This window comes from Podarcis muralis, chromosome 2 (assembly GCF_964188315.1).
Source record: "Podarcis muralis chromosome 2, rPodMur119.hap1.1, whole genome shotgun sequence".
NCBI lineage: Eukaryota > Metazoa > Chordata > Lepidosauria > Squamata > Lacertidae > Podarcis > Podarcis muralis.
The window spans coordinates 115,904,875-115,916,841 of record NC_135656.1 but is presented as its reverse complement, the minus strand read 5'-3'; the positions used below and the strand labels follow the sequence as shown (position 1 = coordinate 115,916,841).

Genomic DNA, 11,967 nt, shown 5'->3' with positions numbered 1-11,967 from the left:
TCTTTGAGAGCCACATTAATTCTCAGAGTATTAACAAGGCCTTTTCCCCCAGATGGGTTTTCTCGTGTCTGTTCAGTATGGCTCTCTGGGTGAAGCTTTCCCCGCAGGTGTGGCACCCGTATGGCTTCTCTCCAGTGTGGATCCTCTGGTGCCGGAGCAGCACCTCTTTCTGGTTGAAGCTCTTCCCGCACTCGGGACACTCGTACGGCTTCTCCCCTGTGTGGATCTTCTGGTGCCTTACCAGCGAGTCCCTCCGGCAGAACTTCTTCTCGCACTCGGGACACTCGTACGGCTTCTTCCCCGTGTGGATCTTCTCGTGCCTGATCAGGCTCTCCCTCTGGCTGAAGCACTTCCCGCACTGAGGGCACTCGTGAGGCTTCTCGCCTGTGTGCGTCCCTCGGTGCCGGACGAACCCTTCTCGCCCGTTGAAGCTCTGCCCGCACTCGGAGCACTGGTACACCTTGGGCCTCGCGTGGATCCTCTGGTGTTTGGCCAGGTAATTCTTCTTCTGGAAACGCTTCCCGCACGCGAGGCACTCGTAAGGCAGGGCTGCGGAGTGGACACTCTGGTTTGCAACCAGTCCGGATTTGCATCGGTACCATTTCCCACCCTTCGAGTACAGAAATTTGTTCACCCGTGCATGTCTCGAGGTTTCCTTCACTGCCCCGTGACTTTCTGCCACCTCGTTTAATTCACCCCATCCCTCCGCTGGCTTTCCTCCCCATCGCTCGTCAGATTTGCATCCTTGTTCGTGAATCTCGGCTACCAGAGAAGCCTTCCCTTGGGATATTTCCAGTGACATGCTGTATATTTCATCCGGCTCTCTGCCTCCTTGCGGAGGACTCTCCTTCTTGATTTGAAGTTCTTCATCATCTGCAAAGAGAGATAACGCAGACAATAATTCTGTTCAAACTGACAGTCCTTAAAAATACCCCAAAGCCTTTTTGCTAGGAATAATTTGGATGGAGATCCTGAGAAAGCTGACTAATTTATTTATGTACGTGACAACAGCAGCTAGAACTTCATATGCACAGGGGTGGAAAGAGGAAGGATTACCAACGAAGAAGGAATGGCTTACGAAACTGATGGACTATGCTGAAATGGCAAAATTAACTGCCAGATTAGGAGGACATAATGATGAAGTGTTTAAGGAGGATAGGATTATCTATCAGAGTGTCACCCATACATAATCTCTGGCAGGATTTGAAATATAAGCAGTGGATTAATGAAAGAACTAGAATTTAGATAGTAAAAACACGTGTGTTGTAAACAGCTCAGAAAATGGAGTAAAAAACAAGCATTAGGAAAGGGTGGGTGGGAAGTCAATTGGAAACTTTACAGGGGGGTTCTGTACAATATTTTTGAATATTTTTGGAGATTTAATAAAAATTATATATAAAAAAGAATCAAGAGTTCCTGTCATTACCAACGTTCAGAGTGTGAGTGCCATTCCTTATGCAACTAAAATGCCACCATCCACACACAAGGGAGCAGAGACAGTAGGCTCATGCATGATGTCACAGCTAACCTGTTTTCCCAAGCATGGTGTGCAGAAATCCCAACGATCAGCTCACTGTCTCTGCTTGCAAACTGTTGTGAACAGGTATTTTCAGATGTCCCCAATCAGCTTATTGGCAACGGAGGCGATTCCTCTTTCTCCCCAGTTTGCATCATGAGCCAGTATGGCATAATGCTGGACTAGGACTTGGGAGATCAGGGTTTGAATCCCTACTCAGCCAAGAAGCTCACTGGGTGACCTTGATCCGGCCAACATCTCTTAGTCTAAGCTACCTCACAGGGTTGTCATAAGAATTAAATGAGAAAGTGGGAAGAAGCTGCTCAGAGTGGAGGAAAGTTTACCTATACATATAGTAAATGTAGTAAGTTTCGGATCCTTGCAAACAGTAAACCAGCACAACAGACAAAGGAGGTTTTTTCTCTTTGATGTGTTAGATTTCTTCCTGCAGGGAGGTGCTGGCTCACTCATTTTATACAGGGAACTGGTCCATGGGGTCACGAAGAGTCGGACATGACTAAACAACAATATTATTACCATTATTATTATTATTATTATTATTATTATTATTATTATTATTTATTTGTACCCTGCCCATCTGGCTGGGTTTCCCCAGCCACTCTGGGCGGCTTCCAACAAAGATGAAAGATACACTAAAATGTCACATATTAAAAACTTCCCTGAACAGGGCTGTCTTCAGATGTCTTCTGAATGTCAGGTAGATGTTTATCACTTTGACATCTGATGGGAGGGTGTTCCACAGGGCGGGCGCCACTACCGAGAAGGCCCTCTGCCTGGTTCCCTGTAGCTTTGCTTCTCGCAGTGAGGGAACCGCCAGAAGGCCCTCAGAGCTGGACCTCAGTGTCCGGGCAGAATGATGGGGGAGGAGACGCTCCTTCAGATATACTGGACCGAGGCCGTTTAGGGCTTTAAAAGTCAGCACCAACACTTTGAATTGTGCTCGGAAACGTACTGGGAGCCAATCTAGGTCTTTCAAGACTGGTGTTATATGGTCTCGGCGGCCGCTCCCAGTCACCTAGTAGTAGTTATTACTACTACTACTACATGGGACTTTTAAAAAATGACATTTCCCCACGCAGTCTGAAGTGGTACAGTCTGTTCAACCACCTCAGAATTCTCCCACCTCATTCTGACATGTGGATTGGCTGAAGAAGCCATGTGGATGTGGTCAACTGTGTGGAACTTTCCGGGCCAATCAGCACCCAGGACAAGAAAAGCAGGAAGTGGCACATGGAAAAACAGGTACAATGAAAGCAATCCCAGGGTGTGTGATGCACCCCTCTGTAACCACCCCCTCCCAACTAAGCCCCGCCCTGCCTTTAGTACCCCTCCCCTTTACCTGAGATGCTTTCTGCAAATACCTCGCCATCCTCAGAGTCCTGGATGAAACCCATGTCTCCTTTTTCCATTTGGGATACAGCCTCTGGTTTGGGAATCACAAACCCGCCTTAGAATAGGGAGAGAAACAGAGATAAAAGGAACATTGAGAGAAATAGTCATTGACTGAACATTTTGCAGGACAAAAAGTATTTGTGGATACCAACCTAAAAAATTTCAAAATAAGCTGGTTTATGAAACTGATGAACTCTGATGAAATGGTGGAAATTGACTGCTGGACTAAGAGGACATAATGACGAAGTGTTTAGAGGCCATTGATGGATTATCTATCAAAATATCACCTATACATGAAATCGCGGGCAGGATTTGAAATATAAGCAGTGGGTTACTGAAATAACTAATGGTAGTGAAGTTTAGATAATAAAAACAGATGTATTGCAAAACAGCTAATAAAAAGAAGCAAAAAAAAAAAAACAAATATCAGGAAAGATCAGTGGGAAGTCAAGAAGAAATTTATGTTGAAAAGTATTTTTTTGTATATGATGATAAATGGTTTGGGATATTTTTCAAGATTCAATAAAATACAGTTTTAAAATAAGCACAGAACACTTTCTACTCAGCCTGCTGGTTGGGGATTAAGCAGAAGCGGTTGCAGAATGAGATCCTCAGTCAGCCAAACCCTGTTCCACTGTACTCCGTTTCATTCATCCTCCAGTTTTCCTCCCTCACAAACAGCCACCCAGCATTCCATGACCAATGAACATGGTCAATCTTCATTAGATTGGCTTTTTGTGTGGGGCGGTCTCTTCTGAGGGGCTCCCCCACCCACAAAGAAGTTTTGTGCATTGCAAATCTTGGGGCATTACCCCAAGTTTACCGATGCTTCTCTCTTCTGTATGGATGGGGCTGTTTCAGTTGAATTAGGATCCCAACTAAAACAATGAGCTTGCCATTAGGATATAGGATGAGGGCAGGGAGGAGGGTGCGTCAGAGTCCGCCAACCCAAGCCCAGTTCCAACAGCCTTGCGGGGCTCAAGACAACACCCTGTTCTTTTCATGGAGGGATCGTTTTATTTATTGTTGTGGAAACTGCTTTGTAACCATCTATAGTGAATATTAGGGACGCGGGTGGCACAGAGCCTAGGACTTGCCGATCAGAAGGTAGCGGTTCGAATCCCCGCGAAGGGGTGAGCTCCCATTGCTTGGTCCCTGCTCCTGCCAACCTAGCAGTTCGAAAGCACGCCAAAGTGCAAGTAGATAAATAGGTACCGCTCCAGCGGGAAGGTAAACAGCGTTTCCGTGCGCTGCTCTGGTTCGCCAGAAGCGGCTTAGTCATGCTGGCCACATGACCCGGAAGCTAGACGCCAGCTCCCTCGGCCAATAAAGGAAGATGAGCAGGGGTCCCTTTACCTTTACCATGAAAATCGGTCCGTAAAGAATTGGAAATAAATAAAACGTGTTTGCTCCCCCCCACACACACCTTTTTCATTATTATATTTTGATGCATTAAAAAAATAAACTCAGATTCTCTCTTCTGCCATGTTCCATTAATACAGGGCGAGGACTTCCTTACCTAGAGAGCTGATGTCCTCAGAGTCCTCCTGCATGACTTCCCAATGCATGGTTCCTTGACTGGTGTTCAGCACTGCCCACTCAGCACTGCCCAAAGCCACAGTCACCTCGTTCAAATTCACACTTCCCTGGAACGATAAAAGTATCCCCTACATTCCTGCATTGTCTTGGGTTGGACCAGATGACCTTTAGTGTCCCTTCCAACTCTACCACTCTATGATTCTAATGGCTGTATAATTTTGGAGACTGGCCCTTTCCTCCTCTCCATTATCTCTCCCCACTGTCAATACTGTAGGCTCATTGAGGTATAGGCCCACCTGGTTTGCCCTGTTCTGCCTCAAATTAGATCATGGCTGCAAAACATCAAGCTCAGGGGCCAAATGCAGCTCCCAGGACATTATCTGGCCCTCGGATGTTTCCCCTCACCAGCCCTGCTTCATGCCTTCCTCAAGTGTTTTTGGTTTCTTGGAATGTGCCCTTGAACTCTTGCTTGTCTGGATGAAAAACGGTGTGTGGGGTGTGTGTGTGTGTGTGTGTGTGTGTGTGCGCGCGCGCGCACGCATGCACATAAGCATGTGTGAACATACAGATATAGTCCTACTCTCCAAATGGTAAAATTCACACTTGTTACTCTGGCCCTACTGCTGTGTGGCTCCTGGAAAGTTGCCCAAATGGAAATGTCGCCCTCTGGTCAAAACTTATTTCCCACCCCAGAACCTCACATACCTCAGAAAGCTCAGTGTTGACTATTTCTTGTTCTTCGGGAGGAAGCACCGGACTGGGATGACTTGGCGACATTATTCCGCTGGCTGTAAACGAGGGGAATGTTTCAGATACCAATAATAGTGATCGAGTCAATTTCTTATCCGCCCTTCCCGATAAGGTCCTGGGCAGGTTGCAGCGATTAAAAACCCACTAGGAAAATAAATTTCAACAGGGCTTTTTTCAGCTGAAACTCACTGGAACGTTAATTGCCATTATAAGAGAACAAGGGAGGCGTTCATGGTGAGTTCCAGCACCGATTTTTCTTGAAAATCAGCACTGAGTTTAAAACAAATTACAGTCAGAAGCTATATAATGAAGGAGCCAGAAACAGCTCTGAGAGTAAGGAGTTCCACAATCTTGGGGATGCTAGAGAAGGCTCTCTCTTGGGCTACCCCACCCTGAACTTCTGGGATGAGCAGAACTACCAAGAAGGCCCCCTCTGCTTATCTTAACACCCGGGAGGGTCTGTAGGGAAAGAGGTCATCTCAGATATTTGAGGCCTAAGTCAAGTAGATATTTGAGGCCTAAGCTCCTTGAAACAAACTGGCAACCGGTGGATCTGTTTTACAAGGCAGACATTTTGTTCCTTAGAGTGGAGGCCACATGGTAGCTAGCCCTTCTTTGCTGCACTCTGAGCCCAGAAATAACCAGCACAGATGTCATAGGAGTGCCAAATGGAACCCAAGCCATCTTTGTTTGTCCCCTAAAATAGCCTTCTCCAACCTAGTGGGCCTCCAGAAGTTGCTGGACTCTAACTCCCATCATCCACAGCCAGCAGTGAGGGCTAATGGGACTTGTAGTCCTTCAATATTTGGGGGAAGCCACGACTGTCTTATAGCCGTTGCTAGTTTTCTCATCGCGAGATCCTCTGAAAAGCTGCAGAGGGATCCCAGGAATCCAGTTTGAATAAATGCTGCGCTAGCCCAATGAATCCTCACCCAGCAAACAGAGGTCTTTTTCTGCTTTCTCATCAGCCTCTTTGCATATTTGCCTCTGAGGTGCCCCCTTGGCTCCTGAGGGGTTCGTGGGCACTTCCTCCGCCGGCATCTGAAAAAGAACAACACAGATCCGACTCAGGATGGGGAAGACACAGGAGGGCTTGAGAGGAGGGCAGGAGGTGGACAAAGCAAATAACTGAAGGGGGCACAGGGAAGCAGGGGAGCTTCTTACAAAAGGGGGGTGGGTCAAATGAGAAAAGCGCCTGGGCATTTTGTGCCACCTCTATTGTCTGTGTGGTGCATATTGAAGGCCTTCCTTGTTCAACCATCCTTTCAAGTGCAGATTTTTACCCCAGCCTATATCCATATTGGATTTGAAATAGTTTTTTTATTCCTGCTGCTGGAAGACGATGGAAGAGTGTGCCTTGGTGGGCGAAGTCAAACTGATGGAGAGTTACAGCACCTACTGCAGTGTGGAATTGTTCTTAATTGCTTTCGCACGTGGAATTGCTTTTAAATTATTTTTATCATTGAGGTATTTTTTGGGAAAGCAATTCATAAATGGCATGAAAAAAGGAGCAAAAGATGAGCTTGCCCAAGCCTCTATGACACACTGGGTAACAGATATACTGTAGGACATAAAATAGATTTTAATCTCTAGGGAAATCTTTGAAAAAGTGATTTGAAGTTCACAGCATGTTATTCTTTGAACTACTAAAAAATGATTTACAGATGGTATTTAACTCTGAGTAGGCTAGTTAAGATGTATAAGACTGAATCAGATAAGTGCTGGAGATGCAAGGAGGTTGAGAGAACGTTCTTTCATATGTGGTGGACTTGTAAAAGGGTAAAAGAGCACTGGGAAATAATCCAAAATGAACTGGAAAAAAATGTTTAAAAGTACTTTTCCCAAAAAACAACAACAGAGTCCTTTTTGTTGGGGATAATTCAGACAGAAATCCCTAGGTGTCAGAAAATATTATTTATGTATGCCACTACCGTGGCCCGTGTTTTGTTAGCCCCAAAATTGAAAATGAGCTAGGTCCCAACCAAAGAAGAATGGCAGCTTAAATTGAGAGATTATGTGCAGCTTGCAGACTTGGCATATAGAATAAGAGAACAAGACGAGCATACGTTTAGAGAAGATTGGAAAAGGTTTATTGAACATATGGCGGGAAATTGTGTTCACTTGAAAATGTTGGCAGCATTAAGATAAATTCAACAGTGTAAATAAGCTTTGATGGATGTAATAATGGAATACGGAATGGTTTAGTTTATATATAATATGCAGGAATTTATGGTATGCAAAATGAACCATGGAAAGAGAAGAAGGGAAGTCGTTGATAATTTAAGGATGTTTAAATGAGTATTCAAAATTGTAAAACAGAAAATTTAATAAAAAACGTTATAGATAGATGGATAGACAGACAGCACAGCTTTCACAAATGCAAAAAACTTTCCTCTGTTCTTTTTGGTTGAAAGCTGGGAATTATGGTTTGTTTTGGGGGCTGGAAGTGGCTGTTCTCCCTGCTACTTCCCCCCGTTATATAAACTGTCATGGATGCCCCATGTGCTGGCTCAAGGTATTTTGCTGCCTGAGGTGAAAGACTAGAAGAGACTTCCATATGCAAGCCCGAATAGCCGTTGAATTTTAGTTGAACACTGGCAATTGAACATTACTGAAGCAGGAAAAGTTGTGAGAAGACCCTGCCATTCCCCTCACGCAGCTACAATTTCAAGGTGACTTTAACAGTCAGGCTCTCTTCCCATGGAATGCTGGGAAATGTGGCTCCGTGAGGGGAATAGGGTCAGCACCCTCAACAAACAGTTCCCAAGGTTCACTGGGAAAAGAAGCCATGACGGCTTAAAATGATACAAAAGTGCTTTAAAACTACAGGGCAGATGGGGCCTCATTCGAAAACCCAGGAGCCGTCCAAGTAGCACAGGGGTGAGGAGCCTGCGGTCCTTCAGCTGCCATTGGACTCCAACTCCCATCATGGCGATGGCTGGGGATGATGGGAGTTGCACTTCAGAAGCATCTAGAAGACTAATGGTTCCTCCACACCTGAATTAAACGGCGACATGCATTAAAACCTCACCTGCCATTTCCAAGCCTTGGCCTCCTGGGGACTCATCAGGAACTCCTCTGCCGCCATCTGGGTGCTGGTGTCCGGGTCCCAGGCCCTGACCCTGCTCTGCATTTCCTGGGGCAAGATGGCCAGGAACTGCTCCAGGATCAGCAGCTCCAGGATCTGCTCCTTGCTGCGCCTCTCCGGCTTCAGCCACCGGTGGCAGAGCTCCTGGAGCTGCCCATAGACCCTTCGCGGGTCCTCGACTTCTTGGTAGCGGAACTGCCGGAAGTGCTGCCGCAGCGCCTCCATTCTACTGGCTTCCCCTCGCAAGATGGCCGCCTTCACCTTCCTGTAGTCCTCCCTCTCGGCAGCTTCTAGGCCGCTAAAGGCCTGCTGGGCTTCTCCGCTGAGAGCCGGCAGGAGACGCGCCGCCCAATCTTCTCGAGGCCATTGGCAGGCTTCAGCCACTTGCTCAAAGGAAGCCAGAAAGGCCTTGGCATCGTCCCACGGCCCAAGCTTTGACCGTGGTGGGCTTCCCCATCCTAGGCGATGGGAGTCCAGGGCCTTCAGGAACTCCTGGCAATGGGTTGCCCATTCCTGGGGCAGCCCATCCTCAAGCTGCTGCTTGCCATTTTGCAGCGCTGCCTGGCCCGGTAACTCCTTCAGGCATGCCATGGTGACGCCATGTGGTGGTGCTTGGCCTGCGGGTTCTAACCTCTCCTCCATCTTGGATCCTTGGTGTCCTCTCTCTGCTTCAGGGTGGGGGGGGGGGATTGGGACGAATATCCCACACTCGTAACGTCAAATTTTTGTTTCGGGTCTATGGCTATACAGACAGGTTCAGTTCAAGGAGGAGACCCTACAGCATTTTGCCGAGACTTTCTCTGACGGTATCCCCTGGGTGTCTTTCTGAACAGCAAGTGGGACCGGTCCCTGCAGAGAAGAAAAAGAACAAAACACCAAAGGGCATAAAGAAGGAGCCATTTTGGCAAATTGTGGCACTATAAAATTTAAAACACCACAATTGCCATAGTGGTTGAACTATCAACCCCTCTTCCCAAGGAACTCTGTAGGTCTGTGAGGGGAACTGGGGTCTCTCTGAACCGCTCCCAGCGCCTTCAACAAACTACAGCTCCCAGAATTCCCTGGGAGGGAAGCCATGACAGTTTAACGTGATTATCATAGTGCTTTCAATGTATAGTGCCATTTACATGTGCTCAAGTCCCAGAAGCTGGGGGAAACAGAAGCCTGCTTAGTCTCAGACTCAAATTCCCCGTCCCTGATGTTGATGGACTACAACTCCCATCAATTTACACTGGTTATTCCAACCACCTTTTCCCACAAACAGTGTCTGTTTTTGCCTTGCTCCCATCTCCTACAACCGGCATATGGCCCTCCGAAGGCTGCCTGGAAGGGAATGCGGCCCTCGGGCTGGGAAAAGGTTCCCCACCCCTGCTGTACACGCTTCCCCTGGGAGTAGCAGTGGTTAGAGTGTCCGACTAGGGAGATCGGGGTTCGAATCCCCACTCAGTCATGAAGCTCACTGGGGTGACCCTGGGCCAATCGCACTTCCTAACCTACCTCACAAGGTTGTTGTGGGGGTGAAATGAAGAGGGAAGAACCATGTGCGGCACCTTGCGCTCCTTGAAGGAAAAGGTGGGGCAGAAATGCTGGTGTGGCCTTTTGAACCGCAGAGAGAAGAGCCCCCACTTCAAGGATGATTTGGGGGTAACAGCTTCTAGATCAGAAGACGGGGTTCCCACAGCAGACCTGGCCAGCCACTCTGCGTATGTTGTTGTTTCCAAACCTGCAAATCGACCATTGCCACAAGCTCGAAAGGTGCGGGGTTGCAAGCGGGGGCTTCCTACCCACCCACCCGCGAACCTAGTTGGAAGCCCAACTTTCCCAGTCGCTCCGCACGCAGCCCGGACAAGTAACACATCTTTGCAACTCTTCCTTTCTCTGATCTGCACCAGCTCCCACCACATTTCGGCCAAATCTGCCCCTTTAAAACTCACCTTTCTCTCGCAGCCATTCAAAAGCAGGCATCCGACCCTCTCAACAAAGCAGGAAAGAGAAGGGGAGGGAGAAAGAGAGAGAATTATTACACCACTTCCAGTCCCACCCCCCTTCTCAAATTCTCAGGAATCTGAGTTTAACCCCTTCCAGCAATACTTTCTCTCTGGGACGACAGGAGGAGGTTGCAATCCGGATCAGGCCAAACCTTAGCGGGGGTGGTTGGCGTTTGCAAGCTTTACTTTCCCGGGAAAGCTGCATTTAAGGCCGGATCGGGCTGCCACTCTTTTTAAGGAGGAAGGTGGCAAGAGGCAGGGAGGAGGCTGCAACACACGCGCGATTCTTACTCTATTTCCGGTCCCCTTTTGGACGGAGGGAGTGGGGGGAATCGCGTTCCCACCGCCGATTCAGATGAAGCTGATCAAATGTCTGTGTCTTTTTGATTAAATTGCAAGATGGGAAGGTGACTTCATCCATTGGGCCCATCCAGCCCACTATTGCATGCACTGACTGGCAGCAGAGGTTCTCCAGAATTTCAGGCGAGAGAGTCTCCTTGACCTCCCTCTCCTGGAGATGCCAGAAACAGAGACCTTCTGCATGCAAAGCAGATGCTCTGACCACTGAACAACACAGCCCCATTGCAAATAGCAATTTGCATTTGATGATCTGGTCTAAAGAAGCTTCTGCTCTTAAAAATGAATTATTATTTTTAAGCTGTTACGCCCTAAAGGTGCCACAAGACCCTTTGCTGTCTTCTCTTGCTTCATCAGAGACTGGTAAGATCTGGAATAGCCCTCAGATGTTTTTGCAATTTTAGGCTTGCAGGCAAGGGAAGTCAAGTTAAGAGTTCCCCGCAGTTCCACCAGTATTTTCTTATTTACAGTGGTACCTCAGATTACATATGCTTCAGGTTACAGACTCTGCTAACCCAGAAATACTACCTTGGGTTAAGAACTTTGCTTCAGGATGAGAACAGAAATCGTGCTCCGGAGGCGGCGCAGCAGCGGGAGGCCCCATTAGCTAAAGTGGTGCTTCAGGTTAAGAACAGTTTCAGGTTAAGAACGGGCCTCCGGAACTTAACCCGAGGTACCACTGTATTTCGTAAAATTCATACACTGCTTGATTGTAAAACAAACAAGCAAACCTCTTAAGTGGTTTTCAAAAAAATATAAAATAAAAAATTCCCAATAAGAACAACAATAATTTAAGTCTTTGAGTCAGTTAAAATAACAATACACTAAAAACAGATTAAAGCTTTCTAAATATTTTGGTAGGCTTGCCTAACAAATCTGTTTTTATCAGGCACTGAAGGGAGCACAGTGAAGATGCCTGCTTGGTCTCAACAGGCCGGGAGTTCCAAAGTGTAGGTGGAACAGGTATTTTGTGGCACTTGGAAGTGCCCGTTCTGCCGATTGAAGTGGTAAGAGTGGGTGTACCGTATATTGGGTAAGGCGATCTTGTAGGTTAACCAGTCCCAAGGTAATGGTTTTATATATTAACAGTGACACATTCAACTAGGCCCAGTAGCAAATTCCCAATCAGTGCAGATCTCTGAGTGCAGGCTCTATATATGCTGAGAAGGCCTCGCTTCTGTCAGCAATTGTGCACTAACTGTAGCTTCTGGATCGAGTGCAGCGGAAGCCCTGCATGGAGCGCATTGCTGTAATCCAGTCTTAAATTGCTTGTAGATAACTCCCTCTGCATAGGTGGAATCTTAGTCTTGGTGGCA

General features: G+C 47.2%; 1 protein-coding gene across 5 annotated transcripts; it reads right to left on the bottom strand.

Annotated features, from left to right (window-relative positions):
• Positions 1-10,768, bottom strand: LOC114592201 (zinc finger protein 202-like). 5 transcript variants are annotated; one of them, XM_077921708.1, is made up of 9 exons: positions 10,586-10,768; positions 10,241-10,279; positions 9,804-10,029; positions 8,250-9,155; positions 6,151-6,259; positions 5,174-5,256; positions 4,449-4,575; positions 2,877-2,984; positions 1-873 (listed from the first exon to the last, which is right to left on the bottom strand). In XM_077921708.1, exons 4-9 carry the CDS (start codon positions 8,946-8,948, stop codon positions 23-25), a joined length of 1,977 nt encoding a protein of 658 aa, XP_077777834.1. In that variant the 5' UTR covers positions 8,949-9,155; positions 9,804-10,029; positions 10,241-10,279; positions 10,586-10,768; the 3' UTR covers positions 1-22. The 5 variants fall into 5 exon arrangements, with proteins under 5 accessions (XP_077777834.1, XP_077777844.1, XP_077777832.1 ...); XM_077921718.1 differs by lacking the exon at positions 9,804-10,029; XM_077921706.1 differs by lacking the exon at positions 10,586-10,768 and having other exon boundaries at positions 10,241-10,579.
• Positions 10,769-11,967: the final 1,199 nt, after the last annotated feature.

Excerpts from the sequence above, each read along its gene's own strand:
- LOC114592201 (XM_077921708.1), bottom strand. The coding sequence starts at position 8,948 with ATGGAGGAGAGGTTAGAACCCGCAGGCCAAGCACCACCACATGGCGTC. Across the intron at positions 2,985-4,448 it reads TGAGGACATCAGCTCTCTAG|GCGGGTTTGTGATTCCCAAA; the intron begins GTAAGGAAGTCC and ends CCCTATTCTAAG. Across the intron at positions 874-2,876 it reads ATTTGCAGAAAGCATCTCAG|ATGATGAAGAACTTCAAATC; the intron begins GTAAAGGGGAGG and ends CTCTCTTTGCAG.